Source organism: Meriones unguiculatus, chromosome 7 (genome assembly GCF_030254825.1).
Source record: "Meriones unguiculatus strain TT.TT164.6M chromosome 7, Bangor_MerUng_6.1, whole genome shotgun sequence".
NCBI classification, from domain to species: Eukaryota; Metazoa; Chordata; class Mammalia; order Rodentia; family Muridae; genus Meriones; species Meriones unguiculatus.
Window position 1 is genome coordinate 112917409 of NC_083355.1, and position 15850 is coordinate 112933258.

General features: G+C 56.4%; 1 protein-coding gene across 4 annotated transcripts in view; it reads right to left on the reverse strand.

The window, feature by feature from the left end:
• Positions 1 to 299: 299 nt before the first annotated feature.
• The window catches only part of Ccdc85c (coiled-coil domain containing 85C), a 66673-nt gene continuing 51122 nt past the window's right edge, over positions 300 to 15850 (reverse strand). Inside the window, exons 3-7 of one of the 4 annotated variants that reach the window (XM_060388147.1) lie at positions 12501 to 12539; positions 8168 to 8272; positions 4551 to 4646; positions 3855 to 3953; positions 300 to 3061 (exon numbers count right to left, since the gene is read on the reverse strand). In XM_060388147.1, the coding sequence (XP_060244130.1) occupies positions 2972 to 3061; positions 3855 to 3953; positions 4551 to 4646; positions 8168 to 8272; positions 12501 to 12539 (429 nt within the window). In that variant the 3' untranslated portion in view covers positions 300 to 2971. Of the gene's footprint in view, positions 3062 to 3854; positions 3954 to 4550; positions 4647 to 8167; positions 8276 to 12500; positions 12540 to 15850 lie in introns of all 4 variants that reach the window. The other 3 variants (XM_060388146.1, XM_060388148.1, XM_021649130.2) reach the window with 3 other exon arrangements.

The following is a 15850-nucleotide window of genomic DNA, read 5'->3' on the forward strand; positions in this document are numbered from 1 at the left end:
AGAGAAGGACATGCAGTCCACTGCAGAAGCCACCTCCTCCCACTGGACTCCAGGCACTGCCTTCCAACTCCCAGAGCCCCTCTCTGCCTCTGTTGCTCTGTCCCATGTCCTGTGCCTCCTTTGGAGGAACTGGTGTTCTGGGCTACGCAAGCTTCTCAAGGGATCAAGCTCAGAAACCTTTTCTCTGGTTCCTGGTCTGAGAGTAACCGTGAGTGGTCCCCACTGTCCAGGGTGGGGCCAGCTGTCTGCTCAACCAGCCATCAGCTCACAACAGAAAAAAGCACTACACACCCAGTGCAGAGGCTCACAAAGAGGCCTTTATTATCTAGTTCAAAGTAGACACTGTCACAATCTTATTTGTTACTCCTTTTACTAAAATAGTTCAAATCAATGCTTTTACCACACTATCAAAAGTTCTATTTTTCCTCTCTCCACAAATCAATGTGGTTCAATAGAAGGTAGAAAGGGCCGAAGTACACAGGCTCCAGCTCTACATGGCCAGGGCAGGAGGGGGCAGCTGCAGGTCTCACTGCCAACTCCTACAGAAGACTGGCCCAGGGCAGGGACCAGGCGTTCCAGCCCCTCGCAAAAGCAGCACACTTCTCCCCCACAGTATGAAAATATATGCCTCTGCCACTCCGCAGCCATGTGTTTAGTTTGTTTCTTTAAAAAAAAAAAAAAATCAGTAGTACGTATTTCACTTCCTCTCAAGTTTCAAGAAAGAAAAATGAAAGGTCACTTTGTCTTTAAACACTGGCGTGTGGCTGTTTAACATGAATGAAAATGTGCTCAGCAGATTCTGACTCCAGGGTAGGCGAGGCCACCTGGATGGGGCTGGGTGACCTCCGTCACAGTGGGAGGTGGAGCCAGTGCAAGCATCTTGTGGGCTTGAAATGCAGAGTCAGCATTGCAAAGGCTAAGGCTCCAGAAGGGAGGGATCACAGATGACCAGCTGCCCTCCCCAGCCTAGGGCTCACCCGGTCGCTGCTGGCCCATCCCCCATCCCATTATGTTTGAGATATGACACAAACTGTCCTTGAGAGCCAGCCCAGTGCTGAGGGCTGCAGCATAGCTTGTTCCACCCTGTGGAAGGACAGAGGGGTCTCCAAGAAATCCTCTTTAGATCCCAGGATGCCTCTGCAACATTAGGGACAGGGTCACACCTCTCCCCAGAAGGGAAAGGTTGCTTCTAGGCTTTTCGTTATTGGCCAGTCTTCAGATTCCAAGAGCCCTTACTTATTGCTTATTTCAGTGGTGGCTAAGCCACCCTGATATGAATGTGACTGGGACTCTCTGACTTGGCTCCCACCTGTGTGGACCCACATATCTCAGTGCTATTCTGGGGCTCCTTGGCCTCAAAGAACCGGGAAGGGTCTTGCCAGCCCAGCAGCCCACTTGGCAGAAATCACCCAGTACCAGGGCCAGCAGGTGGGGCTCCCAGTGACACCAACAGCCAGAACAGTAGGCCGGTTCCCTACAGCCCCTGCACAACACTCCCTGGGCACACTGAAGGCCATGGGCCTTTCCCCTGAGAGTGTGGGACCCAAGGGTGTGGGCAGCAAAGGTGGTGGAAACAACCCAAGGCCACCGGGCCTTGGCTGCGAGGGGAGCGAGGATACCACCCACCTTCTTGGCCTGTCCCCTTTGTTCACAGGGTGTGGGGCCTGAGGCGAGGCCAAGGTCTTTGGGCTTGCTGCACGGGGCTCTAAGTACCTTTGAGTGAGGACAGCTGATGAGTGGGGACATAAACACATGGCACGGGTGATGCCAGCAGCGTGGCCTGGTCTTCCTGCAGGTCTTGAGATACCATCTGCACATTTCACAAAAGCACCCACTTCCTCGTTTTCCTCACACCTCATTAGAAAACATGAGTGTGTGCAAGGAAACACTCATTTGAACCCTGGGTCCCTGTAGGGAGGGGCTGAGGCTCAGATGGGACCTGTGAGGAGGCGGCATGGCAAACAGGCTAGCCTAACATGAGCTCATCAGTTGTAGTGAGGACAGAGGCCCACCAGAATGGGGTGGTTTCTAGAGTGAGCACAGCCAAAAGGAACCTCAGCCTGTCTTTCTGCTGGGGGCCCAGAGAAGCTGAGTGACTTGCTGAAGGCCACACAGCAGGTTAAAGCCAGAACAAGGTCATGCCCCTTCCTTCCCAAGGAAATCTCATCGGGGCTGGCTCCTGTAGCTCCATCTGCAGTGACCCAGAGCACACCTGGGGCAGGCCACACTGACAGAGACCCAGTGCCACGGCCCAGTCCTACCTGTCCTTTGGGAATGCTGAGCTCAGCCCAGACACTCTCCAGAACTTCCTATGTTGCTGTAAACCAGAAAAGGAAACCCAGCAGGAGAGACCTAAGAGGACGCTAAGCCTGGCGTGGGTGAGGAGTCGTTACCGAATGGGTGAACGCTAGTAAGCAGCAGCTGGCTTCGGGGTGGCTGGGCACCGGCCCCCAGGGGGCAGGGAACCCTGAGCCCCCAGCCAGCCATGGACACATGGGAGGCAGCGCTCCACCATCCAGGGTCCCAGCTCTGGCAGGGTGGCAGGAAAGTGCCACCTGTGTCACAATTCAGGCTCTAGTAGTGGCTTCTGTCCAGTGTGAGGGACAGCCGGCGTGGTAGGCTTGATGGGGGGCTTCTAAGAACAGGACACAGCCCCAGACAGTCCCTGGGCCTGAAGTCTCAGAAGCTTCTTGCTAGTAGAACATGGAGCTCAAACAGGGAGGCAGGCTGCCTGGCCACTCTGCCACGGTGAGCGAGCAGTGGCGTCTCATCTTCCCAAGGTTTGCTGGTGAGGGAGGCAGGAGGTGGAGGCCTGGCTGGCATTGTCTCACCAGGGCAGCCAGCGTGGGCCGTGTCCTATGTACAAATCACCACAAAGAAAGATGGTGGTTAGGCCAGAGTTTCTGCCAGGTCTAGGGCCTCAGACTCGGACTCCGGGCAGGGCCAGTGCACGTCCACGGGGAAATGGGTTCTACAAAGGCCCCTTGAACTGGTTACCAGACAGGTGCTGCCGGATGGAGGGCTTGGTGCTGGCGGCATCTCCCAGTTTCCTCCAGACCACCTGTGAGGAGGCACGCATGTGAGTGGAGGGCTCGCCCCAAGCCTACCCCCTGGCTTCACATGCCTACGCCTTACTGCCCTGCAAGATCACCCATGTCCTCCCAGCCATGGAGCTGGGAGGTCACAGGAAGGGGAGGTGCTGGCACTTGGTCTTTGCCCACCATCACAGTCATGCCTGACCCCCAAGGAGGCTACTGCCAGGTGTGAGTGGACATCCTTGAAGATGTCCAGTGGGGACCATAGACTCAGGAGATGACTTGAGGGCATGTACCTCAGGGCATCCCACCCCACCTAGGCCCTAGGTTCAGACCCCGTGAAACCACCTTCCTACTGGCTTCTGTGAGGATACAGTACAGATGACAAGTGGTAGGTAGGTGGGAGTTGAGAAATGAGGCTCTCCCACTCGTGTGGCCAGGTCAGAGGCCACCAGGGGGCACCAGTGAGCCAAGAAACCCAGGGCCTTCCAGTTAAGATAAAACCAGACCTCAGGCTCTGTCCAGAGCCCCAGGCATGGCACTCCTGGGAAAGGACAGATCTGCTAAGAGATCAGGGGCCACTCCGAAGGGGAAGGCATAACAGGTAGTAATGAGCCATGATTGTCAGAGCCGGTCATCCTCCACCAGCCATTGAGGAATGAAGGAGAAACAAGTAGCCACACTCCCAGCCCCAGCCCCAGCCCCAGCCCCAGCCCCAGCCCCAAGATCCCAGATCCCAGTCCCCAGCCCCAGTCCCCAGACCCCAGACCCCAGACCCCAGACCCCAGACCCCAGACCCAGACCCAGCAAGCGCCTCACGTTGCACATCTCTCGAACTATGGCCTTCTCTTTCTCACTCAGGTCCTCCTCACAGCTGTCTTGAAGCTGCCGGTCAAGGTTCTCGTGTACTTCCAGAACCTGGAGAAAAGGGGGTTGGGTGAAGGCCAGCAAAGAGCCACTGAGGAACTCAGGAGACTGGGCAAGGGCTTTAGGTGGACTTGCTCTGGGAGCCACCGAAGGACATGACAGCCATGTGGGACATGGCAGTCACAGCCAGCTCCTATTACAGCCGGGCAGCCATGGGCTTGGGTGGGTGATGACTGACATACATACCAAAGAGAGCCTGGGGCAGGACCTGTGCTCCGGTATGCAAACCCACTCTAGATGCCTTGCTTGCACCTAGAGGCACAAGGCTAGCCTGGATCTTCAGTTCTAGCCTCACTCCCAACTGGGGCCTCTCTCTGGCCTTTAGGGGCACGCTTGCCTCCTATACCAGGTCAGTTTCCCCAGCTGCAACACCTCAGGCTGAGCAGACAGCCGGTACACTCGTGACCACACCCAGCACAGGCTCCACGGTGCTCTGGGCAACCATGCACCCACAGCCACCCACAGAGGCACAGTCTCCAACCCCCTTGCTCAAGTGCCCTGAACTTGGAGACAGCATCTATGGGGACCAAGGTCCCATGATCCCATGGTCCCACTGTGTGCTCAGGACGGTCAAATGGCATGTTTTACCTTCATGGCATGTACAACGGCCTCGGGCTTCTGCCCTGCAGAACTGTAGATGGTGGAAGGGGGTGAGGGCAGCTCAGGTACGGGGCAGGCTGGGCCCTGTGGAAAGAATGGTATGAGTAAGTCCCCAGCCTATCAAGAGATGAACACTGGCTTGGGTTACATAGAGCCAACATCCAGACAGAAGGAGAAAGAGGGTGGGGGTGGGGAGCTGGGCATCCTAGAAGCTGAGCTCTGCATGGCTGGTCCCCATGATTCCTGGCCATGCCACTGCTTCTGTAGTGCTGGTGGCTTGCAGAGCAAAGAGTGCCGAAGGGTGGGGGTGGAGGGCGAAAGGGGGTGCATAGAAGACCATGTATGTTGTTTTTCAGGTGAGGCGTGGGCATCTTGGGAGAGGCAGAGACTCAAATGTCCCCTGTCCAAACCCAGCCAATGCACCCTAAGTCCCGCTCCTACCCCTTGCCCTTTGGCCAGTCCTGGTCACCAGGGTGGTCAATCAGCCATTGGCCACACATTCAAGGGTAAGAGTAGAAGACAGACCAGGCTGGGCCAGGAGGGGACCCGGTCCAACAGCAGCTGGGTAAGCGCACTTGACCCAGCCTCCCTCCAGCTTCCATCCCTCCTGGTGACCATAAGCAAGGCAACCACGGCTTCGGCTTGGGCTATACTCATGGAGCACGGGGCAGTAAGAACACACCAAGAAGTACACCGGGAATGAGTGGGAAGGGGAGTACACTGAAAGCAAAGAATGAGACAGCTGGCACCTGGGGACCAGCCTCAACACAGAGCTTCTCCCCCTGCAAGACGTGGGCCCTGGAGGCTCCTCCCAGCAATCAGAGAAGCTGAGTCCAGAGTGCTGAATCCTGTCCAGCCATGGCCATTCTGCTAAGCCACCATGCAAGCCCAGTAGGGGTCTATGATTGCCCTCAGGCCCACAGCCTGTCCACCAAGCCTATTTCTCTCTGGCCACTATTTCTCTCCGGCATGGGTGCTCCCTGGGGCCTCACAGATGATCTGCTCCTGTTTTCACCAACAAGTGCCAGCACAGGCATGGGGGCTCCGCCCCGGCAGGGCTTGGGATCTGGGAAAGCCACAGTCAGGCATGGTCCCTCTAACCGGGACCTGATTCATGCCTTAGCCTGCGCTGAGCCTCAGTTTCCTCCCTTGGATAAGAGAAAGGGTCTGTGTCTCCGGAAGCATGCAAAACGCTGGAGAACGCCCAGGAGGTGTGTTTCTGACTCTAACCCAGGCTGCCTGGGTGGTAAATAGAAAACCAAATGGGGACAGGGAGGGAGTGGATGGAGTGGGGACCCCCAGGGCTGCAGCCCAAGCTAGGTTGGACTTGAGCAGAGGCCACACTTCCCCCACTGTCCAGCAGAGGGTGCCAGCCACATGAATAAAGGGTCTGGTCCTATCAGCTAGTCCTGGGGTGCCCACACCCTTCCCTGTGGGTACTGCCACCCTGTCCTGGGGAAGCCCCTATCCCCAGTTCACCCTGCTGCAACTGGCCTACTTCCTCATCTGTACCAGTCTCTGACTGCTGTGGGCTCCTCCAGGAAGCAACCATAGAAGAAACGCAGGGGGCAAATGTTGCTGTGCAGCACACCCTCCCCACCCCTGGCTCAGACCACTCAAGCAGCAGGTATCAGGCAGGGCAGGGCCATTGCTCAACATGACTAATGTGTTGGGGTTAACGTCCCTTGGTCCCACTGAGGGTCCTGCACCTACACTGGAAAGGTCAATCCCAAGTGATTAAGCAAACCTACCGCACAGATGAGGACAGTGCTCAGCTGGTGTACTTAAGTCTGAGCCCAGAACTCTTGCCACCCCGGAGTTGGTATGAAAAGTGTAGAGACCAGCTTTTCCCAAGATGCCTTTCCAAGCCTTAATGCTCCTGTCAGGAAACCCCTCCTACCTAGGTGACAGCAGGGAAGGGAGGGCACACATACCCAACCACTTTTATCTGGGGTCTTCCGGCATTTGACCTTGCTGCCCTATTTAGCCCTGTGCACCTTAAGGAGATTGGGCCAAGTATGGAGTAGGCAGTGGCCTGACAGTGACAGCACAGAGGGTCAGGGTGACCAGTCAGGCCCACAGCCTTGACCTTTTAGCTCTCAACCCTGCATGCAGTCGCCTCAGCAACTGATCTGTCTGGCATCTGCAGTGCACTCCACCCAAAGGTGCCTGTCACCTTGCCTCTGCCGCTTGGCTCACTATCCTAAACAGATGGTTAAAGGTCTTCAATTCATAACCCTCACGGAACAGAGATTATGCACCACACTGACCCCTGACCTCCAGGACCATTTGGGCACCACTATACCCTTGCCCATGAGGCCCTGCAATCCACTGCAGCTCCACAAGGCTCAAAGCAGGGTGACACAAAGCCCCTCTTGTGGGATGAGGCACATGATCCCCTCAAATGGCCTCCACCATGAAGCCTTCCAGAACCTTCCGCTCAGTCCACTAGCCTTCTGTCAGCACTGTTGGAGCCTGGGCAGTGCCCCTGGAGGCTGTGAAAAGTGGGTTGGCACCTGGCAGGCCGACCTCTCACTTGAGGGATGCAGGTGATTTGAAAGCCTTCAGTCCACCACATCCAGCGGGCTGTTTTCAGTCTTCTACACCACCAAAATGGAGGAAAGTCCTCTTAGGAGGGAAGGAAAGCCTGAGGAACCAGGCCCCGGGTGGCATCACTTAGCTCTGTGAGCCCTTCGTCATGAAGCAATTAGAGCGTCATCCAGGCACGGGGCTCCTGGATAAATATTTGGATTATCTGCAGTCGGTGGGCTTGGCTGCCTGCGCTGTGTCAGCAGGTGGAGAAGGTGGAGAAGCCAGGCTTCGGAAGAGAAACACCAAAGGACGGTTGCCAGTCCCTCCCGATGCCATTACTGGAAGAGCCTAGCACACGGGTGTGAGGCGTGTGGCTGGGCCCTCCCACGAGGATGCTCCTATAAGCCCATGGCAAGGGCCCTCACTGCCCCACGGAGCGGGTAAGAATGGCAACTGCACGGCGCCCCACAGCCCTCTCTGTAGTCACACGGGGGTAACAGACACGCCTGCCCACAGAGTGTGACCCGGATATGGATGGGCACTTCCTGAGAGCTGGCTCCAAGCAGCTTCCCATCCAAGGCAGGTTGGGGGCCTGGTGACCCTGGAGGCCCGTGGTGGTCCCAGCACAGAACCCATTAACCCTCAGCTCCAAAGTCTAAATCTGGGGCCAGCAGGCTTCCTCTCTCCGCTATAGACTCCCAAACTGCAGAATATGGTGTTGAGCCTGGCAGCCCCGGCCATGGTCTTCAGACACTGCCCTGAAATGTCTAGCAAGGCTTCACTTCTCACCTCCTCACTGGGTCCCCAAGATGCTCTAAGGATGTAGGAGGGTAGAGAGCAAGGAAGGACACTTTCGGCTGGCAGTCCAAGCCCTGGCTTTTGACCACGGCTTCCCTAGACACATTGGGGGCTTCAGGCAAGAGTCCAGAGTCTTGGCTTAACCACAGACCACCCGCATGCCCCGGGCTGTAAGCAGCCTGTCTCAGCTCTTGTCTGTCTCCTCTGGAGCTCAGAGCCAGGATTCTGATGGTTCTGGATCAGGGACACCGGGGACCTTTGGTGGGGACACTTACGTTCTGCAGGACGTCCTGGTAGGAGGGCGGCAGGGACGCGAGCTGGGATTCGGAGTGGTATGGGGAGAAGCCTTTCCGCAAGGTCCTAAACTCTCCGGAGCCTGCCTGCTTTAGGGGAGAAGACAGAGTCAGATCCAGGGATGGCTGAGCAGTCAAGACCTCTCATGCAAAGGTCTTGCCCTAGCTCAGGCACTGTTCTTTTTTTGTTTGTTTGTTTGTTTGTTTAGGTTTTGGTTTTTTGGTGTTGTTTTGGGTTTTTTTTGTTTTGTTTTGTTTTGTTTTGTTTTAATGTGCATTGGTGTGAGGATGTCAGACCACCTGGAACTGGAGTTACAGGCAGTTGTGAGCTGCCATGTGGGTGCTGGGAGTTAAACCCAGGTCCTTTGGAAGAGCAGATGGTGCTCTTAACCTCTGAGCCATCTCTCCAGCCCCCCAGGCACTGCTCTTAATAAGCATGTCACCCTCTGCACAGCAACTGGTCTGCACACCCTGCTGGTGTGTTCATAGTTCACAGGCTGCCTGTGCCATCAGAGAGAGAACCCCCAAAGCATGCCTGGGGTTCTGAATCCACAAGAACCAGTGCAAGCCAGTGCCTGGAAAGGCAGTGGGAATAAGGAGGAAGGATGGGCACACACATAAGCTGGCCTCGGGTGGACAAGTCGTGGCCCAGACTGTCCACCTTCCAGGCCCTGCCCCACAGAAGACAGCCTTCCTGTCTAGGCCACCATGGACTTCAAAGGAAAGGAAGAAGCCACGAGGTAGATAAAAACTGCAGAGGAATGCCCATAAATCAGCAGGCTGCTGAGTTCCCCAAACAATCCAGAAACGGAGGAGGCCAGGCTGGCTGGCAGGAGGGGGCAGCTGTGCAGCAGCCCTGTATAGTAGGAGGTTCTTCCTCCCACCCAGCAGACCCCCTCGTCCACCCTGGGAGGGACCCCCACATTCCACTGCTGGCCTCCTGCTAGTCATGGGCCCTCGCCCCCATGTCTCAGACCTCCCGCCACCCCACTGCCAGAGCTGCTGGCCTCAGCCATCTTCAGATGGAGACAGTGAAATCTCAAACAAAAGACAGAGGTGTGCACACCGCCAGACAAAAGGCTGGGATAGACACTCCCCACCACTCTACCACCCCCAACCTGGAGATCCCAGAGTCTAGCCAGAGAGGTCTGCCAACAGGACAACAGGGTGTACCGGGGTCTGTTGGGCTGTGTTTGTTCAAAGGCCAGGGAGCAGCCACAGAGGGGCCGGGGGTGGGGGCTGTTTCCTCAGTCTTGAGTATGACCCAAACTCACGTGCGGTACCCAGAGGCCTCCTGGGGCACCACATGGCTCTTACACCTAGGCATGGCCCCAGAGAGCAGCATCTGCAAAGAGATCTCCCAAGAGCCCTTGTGAACGGCCTTCGCAGTCAGGTGGGACTGTGGTACCCTGTCCCGTGGTCTGTGTCAGTCCTCCCAGACACAGGACCAGATCTAGCAGAGTGCCCTATGACCAGGTCTCGAGAAAAGACTGTCCCCAGCTGTACCTCCTTAACCCTACCATGAGTGACCTTTTCCACAGCCGTCATTCCTCCCTGAGGGGTAATCCAAACTCGACTCAAAACCCTAAACTAAACCACAGTCAGCTCTCTGAGACAAAACACTCTCCTGCAAACAGCACCTTGTAAATGCCAATGAGCTCTTAATGTCTACACATAAACAAACCCATGAGGCCTCATGGGACATTGCCCACCAATGCTTCTCTGTGGGGACATGGAGACATCCCTGCCACCTTGCTGTGACTGGTGGACAAAGTAAAGACAGCAAAGGCAGATTTCCAGCCCAGCAGAGAGTGCACAGTGACATCCCATTTGGCCTCGGAATTGGGAGTGGCAACAGACTGCAGCCTGGGCTCGTTCCCGCCAGCCCTGGACCAGGAAGGCAGGACCCGTCCTGTGCTCTGCTGTGCTCTGCTGCGCTGTCCTGTCCTGTCCTCACACATACACAGGATTATGTTTGGGCTGGGCCTCCCTTCCCACAGCTTCTCTGGCCCTCAATCAGACAGGCTCCCGAGCAGCCAAGGACTGACAGAGAACACCATAGTACGTAAGGCCTGCTCCCCCCACACACTCCCACCCCTTCACGGCTTCCTAAGTAATTTCCTTGGGTGGGGCGGAGGGTTCCAATTAGCAGCATGCAACTCCCCACCCCTACTTTGGGTGAGCATCTATAAATATTTGCATGTGCACGGGACTTTATTAGCAAGCCACAGAACCAGGCAGGGGAAATCACACATAATCTCTCATTAAGGAGCAATGTGACTAATGACGCATCAAATGAGTAACCATTGCTGCACTTAAATCCAAATTAAAAACACTGCTAGCTGCCGCCTAGACCCCTGGGCAGAACAAAATGCCTGTCTTCATCTCAGAAGGGAGGGCAGGAGCTGCAGGCCCCTTGAGGTGCGGGGCATGTGTCCTGGCTGAGCAGGCGGCCTTGCGGGAAGTCTGCCCGCCCTGACATCCTAGCGGGGAGGTTGGGTCTCCCTCAGCCTGCTCCGGGCCGGAACAAGACCCCCAGGTCCCTGCAATTGTGGTAGCTAGCCCCACATTCCTCCCTCTTGCCTGAGCATACAAGGGCTTTGAACCCCTTTTGCCCACTCCTAAGGCTTGTGAGGGGCAGCATAGGGATTCTGAACTAGGAGTGAGGCGAGCCAGGAGGCTGCGGGGTCCCTTTGCTCAGGCTTCTACCCAAGACCAACACCTAATAGCACCCACTCAGTGCCTAATCCAGACTCGCCATGTGACCTCTGGCTACGGCACCGGACCCAGATGGGCCTCCATACTGCCAGACTCCACTGCCTTCCTATTCCCAAGAACGTCTGCACGTGGAGCCTTCGGTGGTGGGGGAGTCTCAGGCTGGGGAAACCCTGCCAAGCACTGTCAGAGGCGGGGTACTAAAGGAGGCTGCCAACCCTGTGGCCTGCCCAACCTGAGAGTCCTTTGCTGGGGAAGGTGGGTGGCCAGAGGCTGTGTGAGCCAGGGACCATGTCCTGGGCTGTGCTGAAGGGGGCATGTTTCACATCTCCCTGCTCCTGGAGAATTTCATTCCCCCAAAACGTGCCAAGCCATCCCTAAGCAGCTCTCTATATCACAAGGCATTTGCAGAGAACATACTGGGGTGCAAGGCATGACAGCATGCCTCATGGATGCAGCCAGGCCTCTGGTCACTGCTCCTGCCGTGGATATGCACAGGACATGATGGTTAGACCTACCCTGGGTCTCCAGGCTATGGGGGGGAAGGGGGTTCAGGAAGCTCGGTCACAAGTTTCCACCTTTCCTGTCTCCTCCTCCCAGGTCTAATGACCTTCATCTATCATCCTTGGCCATAGGAGGAAGGGCTGATGGGTCACCAGAGCGTAATGGTCTGGGTTACTTGGAGCCTCAGCAGCCTGAAAGCATCACTCCGCCCAGAAACAAACAGCTCACCGTCTCACTGGTGAGGCTGGAAGGAGGAGGAGGGCTGCAGGCGACAGAGGGAGGACTTCGGGTGGCAGGTGGAGGGCTGCAGGCAGCAGGGGGAGGACTGCAGGCAGCAGGGGAAAGACTGCAGGGCGGACAGAGGACTAGGTCGGCAGGGGGAGGGCTGCGTCGGCAGGGGGAGGGCTGCGTCGGCAGGGGGAGGACGGCAGGCAGCAGAGGGAAGACAGGCCACCGAGGGAGGACTGCAGGCAGCAGGGGGAAAGTTGCAGGGCAGGCAGGACACAGGTCTCTAGGAAGCTGCTCTTCCAGGGGAGGCCAGGGCCAGACTGACCCGGGCTCGGTGGCCAGATCCAGAGCAAAGCTCACAAGAATCCAGATGGTCACTTGTACCGGGTGGAAACAAGCTGCACAGACCAGGGAGCCACAGCTGCACAGACCAGGCCTTGGCTCCACTATTCACTGGTGTCGCCTCCGCCAGCCCTGTAAGGCAAGCAAGGGTCCTACCACAAAGCTGGGGTGCTGGGGTGGTTTCAGAAGAAGGGCCAGGGGTGGAGGGGGCGGGGTTGCTGGGAGAAAGATATGATATTCCCACCAGCGCACAGGCTCCTGCTGAGGGACATCCAGTGGTAGGCCAGCGAGAAAGGCTGGCCAAGGAATACCAGCGCTTCTAACACTGCAAAGCAGGAGTTAATGACAGCTCAGAAGGGGCGGTTCCCAAAAGGAATCTAAAGGCAGGACTGGTACATTCTGGAGGTAGTCAGCTCCCAGGAAGGGATGAATGTGCAGAGGAGACACAGCAGACACAGCACACTGCACTTAGCGGCCCCCTGCCCCTCAGAGCCACTGCAAACACCCTCTTCCCCAGCAGCTCTACCTGCAGCCGGCTTCTCTGGCGGCCGTAGGGGCGGGGCAGCTGGAAGGAAAGAAAACAGTATCACCCTGCCAGCCTATGCCATCTGCCTAGGCCCTTTCCTTGGATGTGGACTGGCCAAAGCCATGGCGCCTCAGCTGGGCCTGAGTAGTTTTACCACACTCGGGGCCAGGATGGAGGATCCTAAAAGGCCTTTCCATGTTTAAGACAAGGGCAAAATGAGCACAGGGCCCAAGCCCGAAGCTCGAATACCCTTCTAGGGAAGGCAGCCTACTGAAGGGCCTAGGGACACCTCCAAGGCCCCAGCCAGTAGGAGACACCCAGTGATGCCAACTGAATCTGTTTTCTTTCTCCTTAATTTTAACTCATTGCCAGGCCATTAGGAACAAAGGGGCAGCTGCTTCGGCTGTCCACCCCCAAGACTTCTTTTCATTAGTATTCGCATCAGGTAGTAAGGCCACTTCTGCCCAGCTGGCAACACCTCCCTGCAACACCCCCCCGCAACCCCAGGCAATCTCACACTCCATATCCCACTGTCAAACCTGGGGAGGGACCATCAGACCATGAGGCCTGTGACAGAGTGGCTCACCCACAGGATATCCAGATCCCCTCTACCATAGGGACTATCACACCCTTCCAGGTTCCCTATTGGTTCGCTGAGAGAGAGAGAGAGAGAGAGAGAGAGAGAGAGAGAGAGAGAGGAGAAGGAGGAGGAGGAAGGGAGAGGGAGGGAGAAAGGGGGGATAGGGAGAGAGAGAGAGAGAGAGAGGGCAGGAGGGGAGACATCAGAGGGATGTAGACTTAAAAGCATGGAAATCCCATGCTGGATGCTAAGTCTGAACAACTTGCGAGCTCCCTGGGCCTCTGCTTGCTATACACACCCTGCAGTTAGGCAGGGGTTCTCGGGGGCTGGAGAGTGGCTCCCAATCGCAGTGTTTTTCACAACTGCTCTTTGACTCTGTGAGTGCGGTATATGTCAGGTGTCACTGGTGGTCTTGTTTTACAGATAAGAACGCTGAGGCGTAGAGAGGGTAAACCGACTTGCCCAGTATCCTCCAGCAGATAGGTGGCAGTAGTGAGCCACCTCTAGGTTCTGCTCAGCATGTGACTCAGTAGAGGCTCCCTAAGCCTTACTGCTGAGGCAAAGAGCAGAACGCCTGGACCCTCATCTGGCCACCTGGCTGCCCTGCCCTTCTGCTGACATCACCAACACCTCTGACTCTAAAGCACAGGTTAACAAGGGGACAGAAATGGCTTAAACTCAGATCTGTCCCCCAACCCAGTTTCTGACTGTGCACACAAGGCTAATGGCACACGCATGCCAAACCGCCACCCGAGTCATGCGTTTAAGTCCCAACCCCTCTTCCCAAGCCCCAACCTTAGGATTCGATCCCTTTGGAGGTAGGGGTCTTCACAAAGGTGAGCAAGTTAAAGCAAGATCATCAGGGTGGGCGCTCATCCAAGGTGCCTCGTGTCCTCATTAGAGAAATTAGGTCAACGATGGAAAAGAATGCGGGGCATGGGCGCAGTGCCTCGGGATAGGCCAACCCTGCTCGCACCCTGACGCTCCACGCCCAGCCTCTTGGGCAAAGAATAAGTTTGGTTGCCTGTACATTTCCCCCAATAAGGGCCCTTTTGTGTGGAATTAACACGTCTATGGCTGGAAGTTCTCCCCCGATTCAGGCTTAAGTTCTCTACCTGTGCCTGGTATAAACAGATCATGTGCTGCATTTAGCAGCCCCGTGGTACCTGGCACTGTGTGGGAGAGCATGAAGGTTTTGGGATAGGGAAGGGCTAGGGTGCTTCCCCCCAACAGCCACAGCCGCATCTGCAGCCACCCCAGCCACCCCGTGGGCCCCCCAGCCTCAGTGAGCGAACACCCACCAGGGCCTCTGGCTTCCTTGCTCTTTTGTGAGGCCACCGGCTACTGGAGGCTTCATTTATCAGCCCAGCAGGGGGCTAACAGGAGGCCCCAGCATCACCTGGGGATTTGGCTGGGCATAGAGAATCTGTGGGAAAAATGATGCGAATGGGGCCCTGGGATGAATCATCTCGGAGGAAGCAGCTGTGTTGATGAAATTTTAAAGCCAACACGAGAAAGAAAATATGAACTGCACTACAGTAATTTAGCCTGTGAACACCCTGGCACATTTTTAATTAAAGCTATTTCAGAGTTAAATAGAGGCTGTGGGGGAGGGAAGGGGGAGAGGAAGACATGGGAAGGGTCAGGGGAGACTCTCTGGCCTCCCACTCAAACCCCAAGGACACATCGCCTTACAGTACACTATTGCTGAGAGCGCCCCTCACTCCTGCTTTTCCCCAGTGGGCAATTTCTGCGCTTTGTGAGGAGCTGGGGGTTTCAGCTGGCTATGATTTCGTGACAGAATCATGAAATTCCACAAATCAGAGCCTTGAGGCTGAGGAGTGAGGGCGACTATCCCACTCTCATTGTTTCCTTTCTCGAGATGCCCGAACCCAGTCCCGCAGCCACAGCGTGGTGGCTCATGCGAGTCCTCGCATCCTCGCTGCCTGACAGCCCTTCCTGAGTCTGGGTAAGGACCAGCCTCCCCTTCTGGGCCTAGGAGAATGGGTGCGGAGCAGCTGGGGCTTCCCAGGCTCATGCGCAGCTCAGTCGTGGCAGGTGATAGAGATGTGGGTGAGGGCTCTGGGGCTCTGTGACCCCATTCCTCAGGTGGCTGGCAGTCAGGTAAGAGCAGGGACGGGAATCCACAGGAAGGAACATGACAGACAGCCCAGGGCCAAGAAAGCTCAGAGCAAGTGCAGACACACCTAGAGGTGTGCACGGAGGAAGGTAGATCCAATCCCTGCGGAGGGATGGGACCAGGGCAGGGCTGGCCACTGCCCAGGCCTTAAGGTTCAGCCCTCTGAGCAGGAGATGTGAGGCAAGTAGACACAGCTATGGGTGGGGAGGGCCTCCTTGTGGGACAATATAGCTGCCCTAGGGAGGAAGGGAAGAAGGAAGGAAGGAAGGAAGGAAGGAAGGAAGGAAGGAAGGAAGGAAGGAAGGAAGGGAAGGAACTGTTACGCCATGGCTTTTACATTCACCTATTTACAAGTCCATGGCTTGCTCCAACATCTGAAACTGCAGCACAGGTTCCCAGTGGGACAAAGCGGCCGGGAGAGCAGAGACAGAAGGTTAAGCACAACCCTAATCCCTGTAGAAACAGGTACATGAGTTGTTCTCTGACTAGACAGTGGAGCGCACTTCCTGGGGAAAGGACAGTGAGAGCAGCACCCTGAACCTGAAGGGAGCAAAGGGCAGACTGAGGCCGACGCTGACCATAAACCATGCAGCCTGAGCTGGGGCCTCGAATGTGATGCCAGCCTTCACT